General features: G+C 35.3%; 3 protein-coding genes across 3 annotated transcripts; 1 reads left to right on the top strand and 2 right to left on the bottom strand.

Moving 5' to 3' along the window:
* Positions 1 to 806: 806 nt before the first annotated feature.
* LOC143737412 (chymotrypsin A-like) lies at positions 807 to 3,399 on the bottom strand. The gene is made up of 7 exons (XM_077228839.1): positions 3,249 to 3,399; positions 3,016 to 3,119; positions 2,850 to 2,929; positions 2,643 to 2,721; positions 1,456 to 1,636; positions 1,108 to 1,241; positions 807 to 1,019 (listed from the first exon to the last, which is right to left on the bottom strand). Exons 1-7 carry the CDS (start codon positions 3,298 to 3,300, stop codon positions 858 to 860), a joined length of 792 nt encoding a protein of 263 aa, XP_077084954.1. The 5' UTR covers positions 3,301 to 3,399; the 3' UTR covers positions 807 to 857.
* A 1,907-nt stretch (positions 3,400 to 5,306) lies between these two features.
* Positions 5,307 to 6,989, bottom strand: LOC143737411 (chymotrypsin A-like). Its single transcript, XM_077228838.1, has 7 exons — positions 6,922 to 6,989; positions 6,712 to 6,815; positions 6,504 to 6,583; positions 6,275 to 6,353; positions 5,975 to 6,155; positions 5,627 to 5,760; positions 5,307 to 5,538 (listed from the first exon to the last, which is right to left on the bottom strand). Exons 1-7 carry the CDS (start codon positions 6,971 to 6,973, stop codon positions 5,377 to 5,379), a joined length of 792 nt encoding a protein of 263 aa, XP_077084953.1. The 5' UTR covers positions 6,974 to 6,989; the 3' UTR covers positions 5,307 to 5,376.
* Positions 6,990 to 8,079: 1,090 nt separating this feature from the next.
* ctrb.3 (chymotrypsinogen B, tandem duplicate 3) lies at positions 8,080 to 10,902 on the top strand. The gene is made up of 7 exons (XM_077228837.1): positions 8,080 to 8,142; positions 8,336 to 8,439; positions 8,655 to 8,734; positions 8,833 to 8,917; positions 9,125 to 9,305; positions 10,345 to 10,478; positions 10,565 to 10,902. The coding sequence occupies exons 1-7, from the start codon at positions 8,091 to 8,093 to the stop codon at positions 10,724 to 10,726; spliced, it is 798 nt and encodes a 265-aa protein (XP_077084952.1). The 5' UTR covers positions 8,080 to 8,090; the 3' UTR covers positions 10,727 to 10,902.
* Positions 10,903 to 17,591: the final 6,689 nt, after the last annotated feature.

Raw genomic sequence — 17,591 nt, 5'->3', positions numbered from 1 at the left:
AAGTATTAACTAAAAGAGCAACAAAAAGTATCAAACCGCCTGACATCAAAATTTAACCATGTACAACTGCACAGCACGCATACACTGAGAGGCAGAAGAAAAACTGAGGGGAAATAATAATTATCTATGCTTTAAAAAAAAGGTTACCAAAAAACACTGAAGATGAACAAGCCAGTTGCTGGAGTATTTTGCAAAACAAGGTGAATAAACCAGTAAGTAGCACAAAAAAATTAACTCATGATGTCGTTTCTCGAAAAAAGCGAGCAAAACAAGTAATATTTCAAATTCCATAATTAATTTACCGTAGCCCACAGGAATCCAAAAACACAGTAAACACACAGGTAAGTTCTTTCAAAGCATTTTCAGCAAAGAAGGTGAGTCCATGAAACATTTCAACAACAACAAGGCCAGACAACGAGTGAGTGCAAGTGAGCGGGTTAAATACAAATCCAAAGAAACAGGTGATACAACTTAATAAATCAATGAAAAACCTGACAACATGGTATACAGTAGCCTATATTGAGTAAGGGTGCTTCTTAAATGGAAAGCTGCATCCTAGTGAGTAGTGAGTGGGGAAAGGATTGGTTAGAAAAAAAGCATGATTTATGATCATGATTTATGATGACTTTATGATTATTCTAAAATGGGGAAAATAGGAATGATAATAAGGAATGAGCAAGTGTGTCTAAACCCTTGACTGTGTATTAATTAAATCTGAATAATATATATATATATATATATTTTTTTTTATATTTTTTTTTTATATAGCCTTTATAATAAATAATCCAAGAAAGAGGAACAAAAGGTCATGTCAGACATCTTTATTAAAGAAAATAAAGACAGTATTCATGGCTGCTTTAGTTATTAGCAATGGTCTGGTCAACCCAGGCACGGAGTTTGGTGACACGGGCGTACACAGCAGGGGTGGAAGTGGAGCAAGTGCTGCTTCCCCAGGACACAATACCAACCAGAGTCCAGACTCCATTCTTCTCACAGACGAGAGGACCACCAGAATCTCCCTGTAAAACACAGAGGTAAGTCAGATCTTTATAATCTTCAAGAGCTTGGAAAATAGAAAGGTAAGGTGGAAAATCAAGAGAGGCTCACCATGCAAGAGGAAGCACCAGAGGCTCCGGCACAGATCATCAGATCAGTGATGTTGGTTCCCCAGTAACGCTTGCAGTCATCATTGGTCAGCAGAGGTAGAGCGGCCTGCTGGAGCAGGGCAGGGGTATCAGGGGCTGAAAAGACAGATTTTCAGCATTTCAAAAGCTTTCAACATAGAAAATAAATCAGGACAGAGCTCTTACTCAAGTTTGACCTTCTTAAACCATAAAAGCTGAACAAATGCTATAATATATATTAAAACTAAAATAAAAGTTTCATCATTGTAAATGTAAATATTTTATAAATATATGCAAAACTGCTAAAATAAAAAGAGATTCTGAAACTCACCATTGTACCTGGTCAGGCCCCATCCAGAGGTAACACACTTCATGCCTCCAGGGAAGTTGTCACTGGTTTCAGCGAGACACACAGGAGACACGTGAGTGTTGATCTGAGCAGGAGTGGCCAGCTTGATCAGGAGGATGTCGTTGTTGATGGTGAAGCTGTTGTAGTTAGGGTGCTTGATGGACTTTGGAAAGAGGATGCAGACATGTAAGCATTACAATTTTAAGGTAGCAATCAGTGGAAACGCTATCTTCAGGTTTCTATTGAAAGACTACCTAAGAACAGTGGTTCATGTAGGATATACAGTATGCTTCCTTGCAGTGCTTTTCAACAATGGGGAATCTGTGCCGCTGCTGCTGAATCTTTTGTGAAAAGCGATCATATTACCTAGGCTGTGAGTGTGTATTTGCAATCTGTATTGAATGTGAGGCAATATAATGGCGATAGAGAAAAAAAACAAATTGGGCTGCCAGTGAAAATTTAATAGACGTCTGACCATAGCCCAGGAATAGACGCACAGGCTACGCATACAACATGTCAAAGACATGAAACCAAACACATTTTAATCACTGTTGACTTTGCTTACATGATGAAATATCATACATCTCGCAAGTTATTTTGGAAAAAACTACACGTAATTTAATTCAGGGTTATCTTGGCTCGAAGTGAGTTACTCATACCCAGACTATATCGGGTCTAGTTAACCGAGATGGTGAAATGACTGCTATTGCTTGCTGGGTAGTTGGCTTTGGGAAACACACCCCAGATCCATAAGTGAATCAACAACTGACTCATTTACTGAACTGCAAGTTGTCGTTATAGGGGCCATTAAGCACTGAATGATGTAGCCCCTAGTGTAATTGTTTTTTTGTTTTGTTTTTTTTTCTCTAACGGGCATCCCTTTGAACCTTACATAGTTAAACCATGAAATTTGTTACACTGATAGAGGTAGTCCTGAATAGTAGTTTTGAATATCTTCAGTAATGTCAAATGCATGAAGAATGTTTTGCTTCAGCATCATCACTGGTATAGTGATACCAGTTTATTATATTTATTATATTTGTAATAAATGAAGCGATTGTGCTTTTTATTTATAAAGTGAATTTGGACCGGGGCTTCCCACTCGCAAAACAGAATTCTGCAGGAAATAATGCGATACTCAATAAAATAGATATTGAGGGTCTACACACCTTTCCAACGGCAATGGTCTGAATGGCCTCAGAATTGGATGAACGATCATGCTCACCCAGGACGACGCGGTGAGAGGTCCTGTAAAAATATATATAAAAGTGGTATAACCCAAAACATAACCCGAAATATAATGATATAACTGAAATTCAAACTTATTTCCCAATTGATCCTTGTAGGCATTAACGATTATTTTAATACTGTCTTACCTCACACCGCAGTGAGCAGCAGTCACAACCCACCACTCGTTGATCAGGGAGCCACCGCAGAAGTGCCAGCCAGTAGAGTCCTGTAATAAATTTAAAATTATGAAATAAATTATTAAATCTTTTGAGTTAGCATTAAAAAAAGCATTGTTATTCACACAAGTTTTACCTGCAGAGACACCTGCCAGGGCCAGGAGTGAGACCGTGCCTCCTCACCATTCACAATCCTGGCATAGCCAGTGATAACAGGTGGAACGGCAGGAACACCACAGCCTAACAGACCAAAAAATTGCACCAAAGAAATTTAACAGATTCATGCATCCTGAGCTCTATTCAAGGAAGGTTAGCCAGGCTTAAAGGCTGGTATAATGGTATCTTATTATAAGAAAAACAGGATTGTACCATATGCTGCACCAAATAAGGCGAGACAGGAGAGGATCCACAAGAAGGCCATTGCTGCACTTGAATATTGTCTGCTCCTCTGAGGGCTTTATATATTCGGTCCTCATTCATATGCTGGAAGTCTTATCGCTCCACTGTGGGATATTGTGCACCTTGCAAGATAGAGTTTTTTCCACCCCTACAAAAGATAATGCCCCCTCCTTTTGGTTGCTTTAAATCTGCTGTAAATCTTTCATTATTGAATTACATTTATATTTATACATTTGACTGACTTAAACTGCATTGAAAGTAATCATTTTATCAGTTTGTGCATCCCCTGGTTGTTAAACCCTTAACAAACCCTACTTTCGCTATACTGTTGGAGCTACAGAAATACTACCCAATTACTCATTAAAGAATGCCTTTAACTTTCACTGATTCACAATGATTGAACATTGAGCGAATCGATGGGATTCATATGCAGTAACATGCAGGTTATATTATATGAATGCTATTAATTCTCTCAGTTTCACAATGATTGAAAATTGCTCTAATATTATCTCCAATTTCTCAGTTTCATGCAATACATTTCTTAGGAAAGCTGTAGTCAGAAGAGTGATAACGTCCATGTTATATGAATGAATATAGTTAATAATACCTGCGTGGTGAAAATGGCTATGGCATATTTCATATGCGAGCTGTTATTTGTTTCTTATTTTGTATAATATTCTCTGTTAAATAGACTGCAAAAAAGCTTCTTGTAAGTTTAATTAGAGGATTTCATATTTTGCATTTTATCAAATAAGCTTATTGAATGAATTTTTGAATTTTTCTCTTCTACTTTGTGTGTCATTGTGTTGACTGCAATAACCCTGACCTGAATAGCTATATTTTCATATGCACTGATAATGCCGTGTTCCTGTTTTCAAGGCCTCTGTGTCCACATCTGCACTGATTCCCAGCTCATGTCTATTTAGGTACTAATCCACGTATGTTCATCAGTTCAGCTGTGTGTACTGTAAATGTATATAATTACATTATTTACATACTGCAACCAATTTACTTTGCACTGATATACCTAAGATCAAATATTCCAAAATGTGAATAATATGAGATTTCATTCAAATATAATCTGAGTTTGGTAGAATATGTTTTTATTCTTAAGTCATTTTATATTCGGTCATCTCAAAAAAGTGTCCCAATCAACCTGAATTCAGCCCTATATTTATTCATGTGGTACTCATTTTTATCCAAAGAGTTCTGAATGGGATTGAAAGTGCAGCAACATTAGTGATTCTAAGGAAGCATGCAATATTGCTTATATTGCTTAGAGTAAGAGTTGAAAAGGAGAGTGGAGAAACAGTTCAATAACAATGAGTACCATTCCAGTAGCATTTTTTCAATGTTTTAAGATTTATTGGATTAACAGTTAACATTAACTGTGTTCAAATGACTTCATGGCTGATATATTCACAATTGCACAGCAAAAATTTATAAATCCTCATGACAAGCACCCTTATGATAAAGTGTGAAATTTCGGGCTGTCCAAAGCTATTGTGTTTGAAGGGGGTTAGAGTGGTAACGGTGTTTGTTTGTTTTTTCAGTATTCAGTAACATTTATTACATTTTAGCAGTATATTTATAAAACTTCTTATAAGAATGTTATCATATAACTAAAATATATAAAACACAAAATATCTATATATTAGGCTATTATAGATTACAAATGAATGGCAGTTAACTAAATTAATATCAGTTAACATTTTCCTTTTTTTCTTCATTTTTTCATATCCTTACAAAAAAGAACTTGTGAGTATATGCAACATACAAAAAAAATGTGTAATTTTCTTTCCTGTCCACTGTTCAATGTCATCTATCTGGTTTTGCAGAAGATATAGCAGGGTCATTGCACTTATAGTAGTTTCGAATAATTAATGTTCTGATGAATTTGCAATTATTAAAATGATGTAATAAGAAAATTTCACTCAAACATATTGAAAGTCCACCTTCAACTGTAAACAAAGTTACTCAATTACAATTGAATTATTGAATTTTTTTTCTACAAAAAACACAAGCAAGTTGTTTTTGTTTCTAAATAAAACTTTATTGATGAAATTATGAGCAAGAACTACTGTATAAACATTGTGTTTTAGTTTGCAGCAATGGTCTGGTCAACCCAGGCACGGAGTTTGGTGACACGGGCGTACACACCAGGCGAGCTGGTTGAGCAGGTGCTACTGCCCCAGGACACAATACCAACCAGAGTCCAGACTCCATTCTTCTCACAGACGAGAGGACCACCAGAATCTCCCTGTAAAACACAGAGGTAAGTCAGATCTTTATAATCTTCAAGAGCTTGGAAAATAGAAAGGTAAGGTGGAAAATCAAGAGAGGCTCACCATGCAAGAGGAAGCACCAGAGGCTCCGGCACAGATCATCAGATCAGTGATCTTGGTTCCCCAGTAACGCTTGCAGTCATCATTGGTCAGCAGAGGTAGAGCGGCCTGCTGGAGCAGGGCAGGGGTATCAGGGGCTGAAAAGACAGATTTGCAGCATTTCAAAAGCTTTCAACATAGAAAATAAATCAGGACAGAGTTCTAACTCAAGTTTGACCTTCTTAAACCATAAAAGCTGAACAAATACTATAATATATATTAAAACTAAAATAAAAGTTTCATCATTGTAAATGTAAATATTTTATAAATATATGCAAAACTGCTAAAATAAAAAGAGATTCTGAAACTCACCATTGTACCTGGTCAGGCCCCATCCAGAGGTAACACACTTCATGCCTCCAGGGAAGTTGTCACTGGTTTCAGCGAGACACACAGGAGACACGTGAGTGTTGATCTGAGCAGGAGTGGCCAGCTTGATCAGGAGGATGTCGTTGTTGATGGTGAAGCTGTTGTAGTTAGGGTGCTTGAAAACCTTTGGGAATAGGATACAGATACGTCAGCATACGCTGCAGCAATTCTCATATACAGTGGCAGCATTAAACCTTGTCTCAGTGGTTAAGGTATGATACAGAAAATATGAAATCAACACACCTTGCCAACAGTCATGGACTGAATGGTCTCAGCATTGGAGGAACGATCATGCTCAGCCAGGACGACACGGTGAGAGGTCCTAATAAAACAACTTTTTTATTTTCAGAGTTGCACCGATTTCTTTTACTCAGTATATAAATACTTATTCTGAAATAATGGTCGGTAAAAATAATAATAATAATCATAATAATAATAATTTATACTGTTTATACATTTAATACTGTCTCACCTGACATTGCAGTGAGCAGCAGTCACAACCCACAACTCGTTGATCAGGGAGCCACCGCAGAAGTGGAAGCCAGTGGAGTCCTGTAATGAGGATTTATTTATTTTATAGATTTATTATATTTATGGATGTTTTAGCCTAGATATATGTTTGTTTTGTTAAATGTGTTTATATTATCCATGTCATCTGTTAAAATGATGTCTGTTTGTACCTGCAGAGACACCTGCCAGGGCCAGGAATGACGAACTGCCTCCTCACCATTCACAATCCTGGCATAGCCAGTGATATCAGGACGGATAGCAGGAACACCACAGCCTTGAGAATGAAAAAAAAAAAGAAAAACATTTGTAGAAGTGTACAAATCTAAGCATTCTGCCCTTGATGGGTATGTATTAAACCTGTGGAAAAAACAGCAACAAACCATAGGCAGTTCCAAAGAAAGCAAGACACGACAGAATCCAAATCAAAGCCATTTCTGAATCAGGGCCGTCTCACCAACGTTTGAGGGTTTATATAGGCTACCAGTCCTTCCCACACATTTACATAATTTGCAACATAAATTTGCTGACACATTTACTTTGAGTTCTCACCTATTATCAAGATTGTATATTTTCTAGAAACCCCAGGCATCATATAACCTATTAACTTATCATTAAATAATATGAACTTTTTTAATTATCTGAATTTTCCAGATGTCTGAAAAATCCCTAGTCCCCTTCATCTTTATCACCATAGATGTTCTGTGATTATATAAGATAATTATATAAATAAATAATAGAACTAATATAATTAAATTATATATATATATATATATATATATATATATATATATATATACACATATGTATATACATATATATACATATATATATATATATATATATATATATATATATATATATATACACATATATATATATATATAATGTTTGATATCATATAAATAATATAATAAAATGTATAATATGTAATTATAAAAATAATATAACAATTCAGTATTTATTTACATATTGTTTGTTTATTATTATTTTTTTTTATTTTTTTTTATTCTTCTGTTGCAAATGTATTTTCGTAATGGAATCTATGAATAAGAAGTTATACTAATGCTTTTGCCACACAAAAATATTAATCAAAGCGTTTTGCTTACCATTAAGTTCAATGTAGGATTGAGTTGGCAAAACATTTAGTTGTTTATGTTTTTTAATTATTATTTTCCTAAAAAGCAAACCCGATCAACAAATAAAACTATTTAAATTTATTAAACAATAAGAAAAAAAATTAAATAAAATAATTTAAAATCAATCAAACAGAAGTGTTTAATAGCACATTTATGAAGAACTACCCGGTTTATGCGAAAATGCACTGTACTTTTCATGTTAAACATGGCAATGTTCGAGTACTGTTGGGTAAAATCATGGGATTCTGAACAGGTGAAGACCAGCTGATGCAGACTCTCAGGGTTAATTTTTGACCATGACAACCTGATGTCATGGTCAAAAATTAACCCTGAGACTCTGCATTGGTATGTGTGAAATCATGGTTTGGTGTTAAATAGGACTTTCTGCTGTCAATAATGCTGTCTTCTGCACAATGTCTTTCCTGTGGCTGCTGTCCTGTGTTGCCTTCATTAGTGCAGCCTATGGTGAGGATGTTTTTTTTTTTTTTACAGCCATACTCATAGTTACTGAAAAGATCAGTGTTGTCACCAGCACCCTATGTTAAAAATTTATGTTGTTTGCATTTACGAAAACATTGGTCAAATGGCCTATTTATATTATACTATCAAATTGCATTACATTTTCATTCTTCTTTGATTGTTCTACCTTTTTCTTTAGGCTGTGGTGTTCCTGACATCCCTCCTGTTGTCAGTGGCTATGCCCGCATTGTGAATGGTGAGGAGGCACGGCCTCACTCCTGGCCCTGGCAGGTCTCGTTGCAGGTATAATGTTAGGTTATAGCTAGTGGTCGATTATTACACAGTTTTTACAAAGTGTAATTTGTTTCTCTCTCTCTCTCTCTCTCTCTCTCTCTCTCTCTCTCTCTCTCTCTCTCTCTCTCTCTCTCTCTCTCTCTCTCTCTCTCTCTCTCTCTCTCTCTCTCTCTCTCTCTCTCTCTCTCTTTCTTTTGCCATTGTAAATTACAATTAAATTACAGGACTTCACTGGCTGGCACTTCTGTGGTGGATCTTTGATCAGTGAGAACTGGGTTGTGACTGCTGCTCACTGTGGTGTGAGGTGAAACTAACTTAGACTAATGACAGTTAAATCATTACGTTAATATGCATGAATCCTGGGATAGACGCGGATAATAAACCTCTATTGCTTATCTCCAGAACCAGTCACCGTGTGATCCTGGGAGAGCATAACAAGGGAAGCGGCAACACTCAGGAGGACACGCAGACTATGAAAGTGTCAAAAGTGAGGCTTAAAACTTCAAACTTATTCCTCAATAACACGCAAGAGCTGGACACTTAAATGTCCACCTAATAATCATTCAACATGATAATGCTTTTATACTAAACCTTTACTCTGTATATGCTCATTTATGTGTATCTCTCCTCATTATTTATTTACTGATATTTTCTGTGTTTTGACATGGCATTTATGATTTAATCACCATTACAGGTGTTCACCCACCCTCAGTGGAACTCCAATACCATCGAGAATGACATTGCCTTGATCAAGCTGACCTCCCCCGTCTCACTGAATGCCCATGTGTCTCCTGTTTGTCTTGCTGAGACTTCAGACGGATTTGCTCCCGGCATGACCTGTGTGACTTCTGGCTGGGGAGTGACCAAACACAATGGTTAGTTATCTATAACATCACAGTCTATATACGAAGACCTCCAATGCAAAAGCCTCTAAAAGCCACCTATGTCAAAAATGAGATAATAATATTGAGTGAATGCTCTTCGCACATAGTATACGTTCATCAAATAATTTAACTTCAAACTCACTAAATCCCAGCCTCAGCACATTCAGAAATGTTGGTAGTTGGGTAGAAACCTATACATAGGAGCCTGATAAATATGTTAATATTAAAGAAAAACGTTAGACGGGCTTAAAGGCTTTTGCATCTGAAGTCTTCATACATGCTTGCTTTTGGTTCTAGATCAATAGAAATATCTTTCAAATTTTGATATTCATTCAAGTCTAATGAATTAGAATATTTAGAATATATTTCTACAGCAAAATAATAATACAAATAATACATCATTATATTATTGAAATATATTATTATTATTATTATTCTATAATGGTTACATAATTGATATAATGCTAGTAATAGATATGCCAATTGATCTCTAATTACATTATATACACTACCATTCAAAAGTTTGGGGTCAGTAAGATTTATTGATGTTTTTGAAAGAGGTCTCTTATGCTCACCAAGGCTACATTTATTTAATCAAAAATACAGTAATATTGGGAAATACAATTACAATTGAAAATATCTGTTTTCTCATTTAATAAATTTTAAAATGTAATTTATTCCTGTGATGGCAAAGCTAGCAAAACAGTTGTGCTGCTTAATATTTTGGTGAAAACCGTAATACCATTTTTTTAGGATTCTTTGAGGAAGTTCAAACGAACAGCATTTATTTGAAATAGAAATTTTTCGTGACATTATAAATGTATTTACTGTCGCTTTTGATCAACGTGTCCTTGCTGAAGTATTAATTACTTTAAAAGAAAAGAAAAAAATTAATTCTCTCTCTCTCTCTCTATCTCTCTCTCTCTCTCTCTCTCTCTCTCTCTTTCTCTCTCTCTCTCTCTCTCTCTCTCTCTCTCTCTCTCTCTCTCTCTCTCTCTCTCTCTCTCTCTCTCTCTCTCTCTCCGTGTAGCTCTGTTCACCCCTAATGAGCTCCAGCAGGTTGCTCTGCCTCTGTTGTCCAACCAGGACTGTAAGAGCTACTGGGGAAGCAACATCCATGATGTCATGATTTGTGCTGGTGCTGCTGGTGCCTCCTCTTGCATGGTAAGACTATCTTCTCTTCCTCACTTCCTCAATTTCTCTCTATATAACTCTCTCACCATAACTCTCTTGTGCATCTGTCTGTATAGGGTGACTCTGGTGGTCCTCTGGTGTGTCAGAAGGGTGATGTCTGGACACTGGTGGGTATAGTGTCCTGGGGAAGCAGTCGTTGTGACACCAGTATACCTGGTGTTTACGCTCGTGTCACTGAGCTCCGCGACTGGGTGGATCAGATTCTGGCTTCCAACTAAACACACAAAATGTAGATCCCTCAACATTACTAAACAGCAGCTAACAAAACAATATAGCTACCACAGCCACTCAAGGCTGATGTTAAAACCATCTTGAAACCATCATTGTGGTCAAATTAGGGAGGCTTACTGCTTTTATAGAATGTCTGTAATAGTTAAATAAATTCATACAACATTTTATGGTATAGTGGGTTTTTAAATATAGCCAACATTTAATTTCTCCAGTCTGTTTTTTTTTAGAAAGATTCTGCAAAATCTACACCATAACAGTTGGATATTTATTCATAGATTTTTCATTGTGTTTGAAATTAGCAAATGGGTACAAATACAAGATGAATTACTTTCTTAGAGAACACAAGATGGATTTTACTTGTCATATGCAGATTTGACAGAGGAGGGTGCTAAAGACTCACACAAAGCGCCATATTAACTAACTCAGTATATTTTTGGTAGATCAGGCTACTTCTTTTTATCAATACAATCTCTGTTTTCTAGTATGCATGCATTGTCAAAAACAGTTAAATTTTCATAAGGCAGTCTTTTGCCTTTTCTTGTTGTAGTTTATACTTACTAGAGCTTTCAAATGAATATCAAAGTGAGGATGGGCTTTATTATATTAGAAAAAATATAATTCCCCTGTTATTCTGTGGTTATTTCAAATATAAATCTAACTGAAATATGTTTTTGTCTATACATATTCTGGTGTGTTCAGGTTCAGTCTCAAACCTTCAGTCTGTTAAATATGAGGTAAAACATCATATAATGTGTCTCCATGGCAACATCCTGATCTTCCTTAGGAGACATTTACAACAGTGGAGTGAATTGTCTCACAGACAGATGTAGAGGACAAAAACAAAAGATAGAGAGGGGATGAGACCAATTATACAATTCAATACCCCATTAACCACGTCTTAAATTCAAGCATAAATTGATTTGCTAAAAGCTCGGACTCTTGGTTAGACGTTGGTTGAATAACACTACATTTTTCAAACATGACTGTAGTTTCAAGGTGAATGTCGCCTTGAAGTGTCACTCTGAATCAAAACCAAGCAATTGTGGAGTTTTGCTTTTCATAGTTTGCTTGCATCATCCAACTTTCATCTACCATCCAGTTTTGTGTTCTTGCAGGGCTGATCAGACCAGAATTTAACATCTGAGATTAGTAGAAGGATCATGTTAGTTCAAGGCCATTGAGAACAGCTGGATTGACTGAAAGATAATATAGAATAACGTTTGCCGGTTTCCCCTTAGGACTGACTCCAGTATTGAGAGGGTTCAGTGGATCACAGAGCATGGTAATAATATCTGTGGCTCTGCCTCTGCATAAACCTCTTGCAGTAAGAGAAGTATATATTGTTTTTGGACATTTCAAAGGAATTTCACAAATCCAATTCTCACAATCAAGTAATAGAGAAAGTTTGAGTCACCTGTGGGAAAAACAAGTGATACTTTGTAAATTTCAGAAAAGATTTTGATTTAAATTGCCACAGTTGAGCACTAAATTAATGGCATCCCATTTTCAGTTTCTCTACAAGTATCTGCAAATGGGCACTAACCGTTAACAACAGTTACACAATCAATATACTCAATAAATGCATATGCAATAAGAATTAGAAATAAATAGAATCCAGTTGTACAAAACATCTACATAATATCATATAATGGAAATAGATTATTTTAACTTGTTAATGCAATTTATAAATATACTATTTTTCATTGTTAATTACAGTTTTTTTCGATTGCTAAACGACAGTGAGCACAACTGGAGCCACATGTGCAAAACTCTAACTACAGTCTGCACTACCAACAGTCACCTGAGCTAAACAGTTCACATCACCTGCAAAACTCATTCCAAGCAACAGAACTCTTAACACATGGCTCAAAACCAGCTCAGTGCAGCCAAACAATACACAACCCTCACTGAGATACTGTAACACACACTGACACTCAGAACACACTGAGAGTAAAAACACTAACATCAAACACCAATGCAGAAAATACAAACTTTACATCTTTACAGTTTGAACAATTTCAGTGACTTCATACAAAGTAATATTTTCTTCAAAGAAAAGAGTGACATTCTTTCAGATGATTTTTTTTACGTTTTTAGAAAATAACAATTATTTAAGGTAAATGAAAATTAGCAGTTTGCTTCAATGGTCTGTAGTAATATCCGAAATTACAGTAATTAGAAAAAAAGGTAGAAACTAAAAGTAAATACTGTAATTCGAACAAATAAAAAACAAGACACCTGCTTAGCCTTTCAGCTGAAATTGCAATCATCAGTGTTTGAAAGGCACAAGGCTGAAATCTATTCTGTTTTGAATGTGTGGTTCACAGTTTTGACAGCAGTGTGTTAGCATTTGAACAAAGTGCTGTAAATCCACAGTGTTGTGCAGGTTGTGGTTAAAGTCATGGGATAAGTGTGTAGAGTTTTGAAAACTGTGTTCAAGCTAAGAAAAACGAACTAGAGTTTGGTCCACATGAACTGCTGCTGTGCAGACTGTAGTTAGAGTTTTGCACATGTAGCTCCAGTTGTGCTCACTGTCGTTTAGCAATCGAAAAAAACTGTAATCAAAATAATATAATTTATAATTTACTAACATTAACTGAAATCTAAAAAAATTACTGGTATCGGAGAAAGTAACGTTAATAAATGCTGTAAAAAGTACTGTTCATTGTTAGTTGATGATGCCCAATGCATTAACCTCTGTTAACGAACTGATCCTTATAAAGTGTTACCATTATTTCTTCCTTGAGATGTCCTGTCAAGAATGGATACAGAAAAAAAAAAAAAAGATGTGAGGCAGTACCTAATTCCTGGCACTGAAGTGCATATGAGCATTTTAATTTTGTTATATATATATACATATATACATATACATACATATATATATATATATATATATATATATATATATATATATATATGTATATATATGTATATATGTATATATGTATATATATATAACAAAATTAAAATGCTCATATGTTAAAATGTTAAAATGTGTGTGTGTGTGTGTGTGTGTGTGTGTGTGTGTGTGTGTGTGTGTGTGTGTGTGTGTGTGTGTGTGTGTGTGTGTGTGTGTGTGTGTGTGTGTGTGTGTGTGTGTGCGCGCGCGCGCGTGCCGAGGCTATGAAAAGATTAATTCTCATGGAGTTTTTTAAATCTTCACTCATACCACTGTCTGTCATGATAACACATTTTTACCTTTTTCAATCAGACACTGAAAGAACTGTAGCTATTTTTTGTTCTGTATTATTCTGATGATGTCAGTCTCACTTTTGACTTGTGGAGGAAAAGAACACAAGGACAGTAAATAAAATACCACTCATTTTATATTCCTGTTTCATTCACTACTTTCACATTATTCCTGAAGTGAATGGAAAACACACTGATATTTCTAAAGTAGTCTACAAATTTGTACTAGTTTTCCATGCAATTTCCAAAAGCTTTCTGAAGATGAATGAAAAATTAATGAATAATGATTTGGTGGTGGCAATGATGAATTGGCAACATCACTGCTCTTTGTTTGCACAAACATGTTTATTGCAATAATCCCTCTCATTTCAACAAATAACTAAATTAAAATAGGACTGATGAAAAACACAAGGCTACAAAATCCCACAATAATAATATAATGTTTTTAAACGCTTTTAGAACAATGTCATTTGGGTCAGTCTAGTGTCTAATGTGCACCGATGGGAATGTTTTTTTTAAATGTCTGCTTTAAAAACTGACTGTACTGTGCAACACAACAGCATTGGTCGTGTGGTTGCATAACCTCAGCAACGTGTCACTTCAACAACCCTCAAAATTAGGAGTATGGAAACATCAATTATGTTGACAGCGCTTAATCTTATTCTAGGTATCAGAACACTATGACACTCATTCAAAAGGCAAATAGGAATAATGACAGAGATGAAAAAAACAACAACTCACAATTCAACAAAACTATTTTGGTTTCTGATTCTGGTTATTATACATAAACACATAACAGGAGTTTTCAAAATCTGTGTGCCAGAGAGTCCATAAACCCAATGGGATTAGAGAAGATGATTTTTAAATCAAACACAACAATACAAAAAGATTAAGTGTATTGCAGAAAGAGTGCAGGGAGAATGTTGTAAAAAAATAAAAAAGAGGTCATTTAGAAACCTTGATTGAAGGGAAAGCAAAGCATTCATCACACCCCCTCCCCGAAGTGGAGGTTCTAAACAATCACCTTTAATAAAGACAACCAAAAGCCTTTAAAATAACATTTAACTGAAAGAGCTTCTCCCCCCCAAATGGGCACAGAGGATTTTTTTCAAAAAGCTTGCACCAGCTATTTTCTAGCAGCTGGAAACATTATCACTCTTACCCAGCCCTTAAATATCTCAGTCCCCTCTCCTATCAGTCACTTCCCTGCTAACACATTGCAACACTAACCATATCATTTTCCTCTCCTTGACTTTCTTCAATGTTTATTTTCAAAATGCTGTGTGGAAATCACCGTTGACTGCCGCACAACCCTAGTTTTCAAAGATGAACTGATTTAAGGGTGAAATGTCTGAATCTGAAATATAAGATACAAATACATTTGATCATATCACTGAAAATAAAAAGTTGCTGCCTTAAATTGTTAAGTACAATCAACTGGGATGTTTAAGCCATTTCAACTTAAATTACATTAAACTGACTTAAACATATATATTTTGATGAGTTAAAGCAATGTAAATACATATGTTGTCATAACTTATTGATAATATAATTTTTTACTGGATGCTACTTCACACCATTGTGGTTATTTTTTCATTTTTCTGTCCGTGCTGGGAGAAAGAAAATAGATACTCAGATCAGTCAGGTGAAGAAAGTGTTACTCAAAAAATATGCCTCAAGTAATTGTGTAATGCTCAATGTTTCATGCAATAATGCCCTTAGTAATCAATTGTTCAAACCACTTACAGCTTACCTACTTACAATTATTCTAAAATTCTGCATGAAACAGATTTACTGTACCAATTCAAAAAAATACAATTAATATTATTTTTATGTTTTCTCAAATATTTCTACTCAATTTTATTTGCTAATATACCAAAAACAGTTACTCAGATCTACTTAATTTACTTATATTTAATCAGTTCATATGGTATTATGTAATTCATTGCGTTTAAATTTAATCAACATTTTTAAATGTAAAAATGTTTCATCAACAAAATTGAGTAAATTATAGTAAAAGTTTTTAGAATGTTGCTTCTGAGGGGCACAGTGCTACACCTCTGCTACACTTGGCAAATACATCAGAATGCAAGTTGTGAACTTTGGCTCTGAGAGAAGTAAATATAACACCATCTTTGTGTCAGTGGATCACAGACACCTGGGCTAAAACCTGTACAATTCTATATGAGCACTAGAGTGCATCAGGGCTACTCGTTTACCTCTTGGAAATGAATCCACCTCTTCTAGAAAATAGGTGTAACAGCTGCGGTTATGATTGAGTCACTGAAGTTCCTTGGGACCACCATAACCAATTAAATAACCACAGCACTTCACCACACTGGAAAAAAGGACACAAGTATGATCCTATCACTATAGTTCATATCCTCCTCCGATACATAACAGTCTGGTTTGGCACTTCCCGTGTCTCCCGTGTCTCTTCTATGGGAAATCTGCCACATGTTGTCTGATGAGAAGAACACAGTGCCAAAACAAGGATGCATGCCTTGAACAGCCACTGTTTGCAGGTGTTTCAGACAAACCAACTCCAGAATAACCTTCGTCCCTTAAGAAGTCAGACTGTTAAAACAAAGTCTGAGAATTCTAATAACCATCCCAGAAATACATGTTGCATATTAATTTTCAACAACAAATCTCATACTGACAGAGCACGTATGGGCTACTTGAATGGTGTTTTTATTTTTTTGGAGCTTCAAAATCAGTATCGACTTTCTTTGTATAGAAAAGAGTAGCTTGAACATTATGGAAAAATATCCCTCCCTGCCTACAGCTAAAAATGTGTGAAAGATGCAGGAAAGTGTGCATGTATATCAGAGCACCAGCATATTAAAAAAATATATATATTCCACTTTGAATGATTCTCCCACATCTTTTTTAAGCAATTTTCTATTATACACTGAACTTTAATATTCATTGCTATATTGCTTTTACAATTATAATAAGACACCTTCATGGATTAATCTATTCATTTGGCTTTAGACAAAAGTCTATTAACTGCCCTTTGCGGTTTTGCTTAAAGTGCAAGGCTTTCTGCTTTCATTCTTTGGATATCAATCAAATCTTTTCATAGTTTTCATTAACACGGTTACTTCTTGTTTTATAAATTAATGTCAGGTGTGTAGGCCTTTACCTCAATGTATTTAAATTTGTATGTGCTTTTTTATGTTTTTCCCCCTTCAAGAATCCTTTCTATTAAATTTGATTTGTAAATGGATAATATAGCAGGTGTGTTATAGAACATTTCCCTAGAGTAACAAAGATTGCTTTATTTAAACAAAGAATTTTGTTTCGCATAACAAAATGGAACATTCTATTCAGGAACATATTTTAAAACTGCACAGTAACAGCTGCTATAAAATCCCGGAAACAGTGTAAGGATATTCTTCTTTTATTGAGTTCATTGAACACTCTTGCATCATTTTATTAAGGTTATTTTTGTGGGTGGAATGCTGCTTGTGTTAGTAGATTCTTATAACGAACAGGGTAATGAAAGTATGCCTACTAATGAAACTTATGAAAAAAAATATTTTGACAAATCAGTACTGTGAGTTGTGGAAATCATCAGTAGGCTATGATGATCAGATGCAGCTTACAAACAAGCAAGTCACTGAGTCTGCGCCTGGTTATCTCTATCGTCGTGACACC

Source organism: Siphateles boraxobius, unplaced genomic scaffold, assembly GCF_051911475.1.
Source record: "Siphateles boraxobius isolate OS27281-9 unplaced genomic scaffold, OSU_SipBor_1 130, whole genome shotgun sequence".
Lineage (NCBI taxonomy): Eukaryota > Metazoa > Chordata > Actinopteri > Cypriniformes > Leuciscidae > Siphateles > Siphateles boraxobius.
Note: the sequence above shows the minus strand (reverse complement) of the source record. Positions and strands in the feature narration are given on the sequence as shown.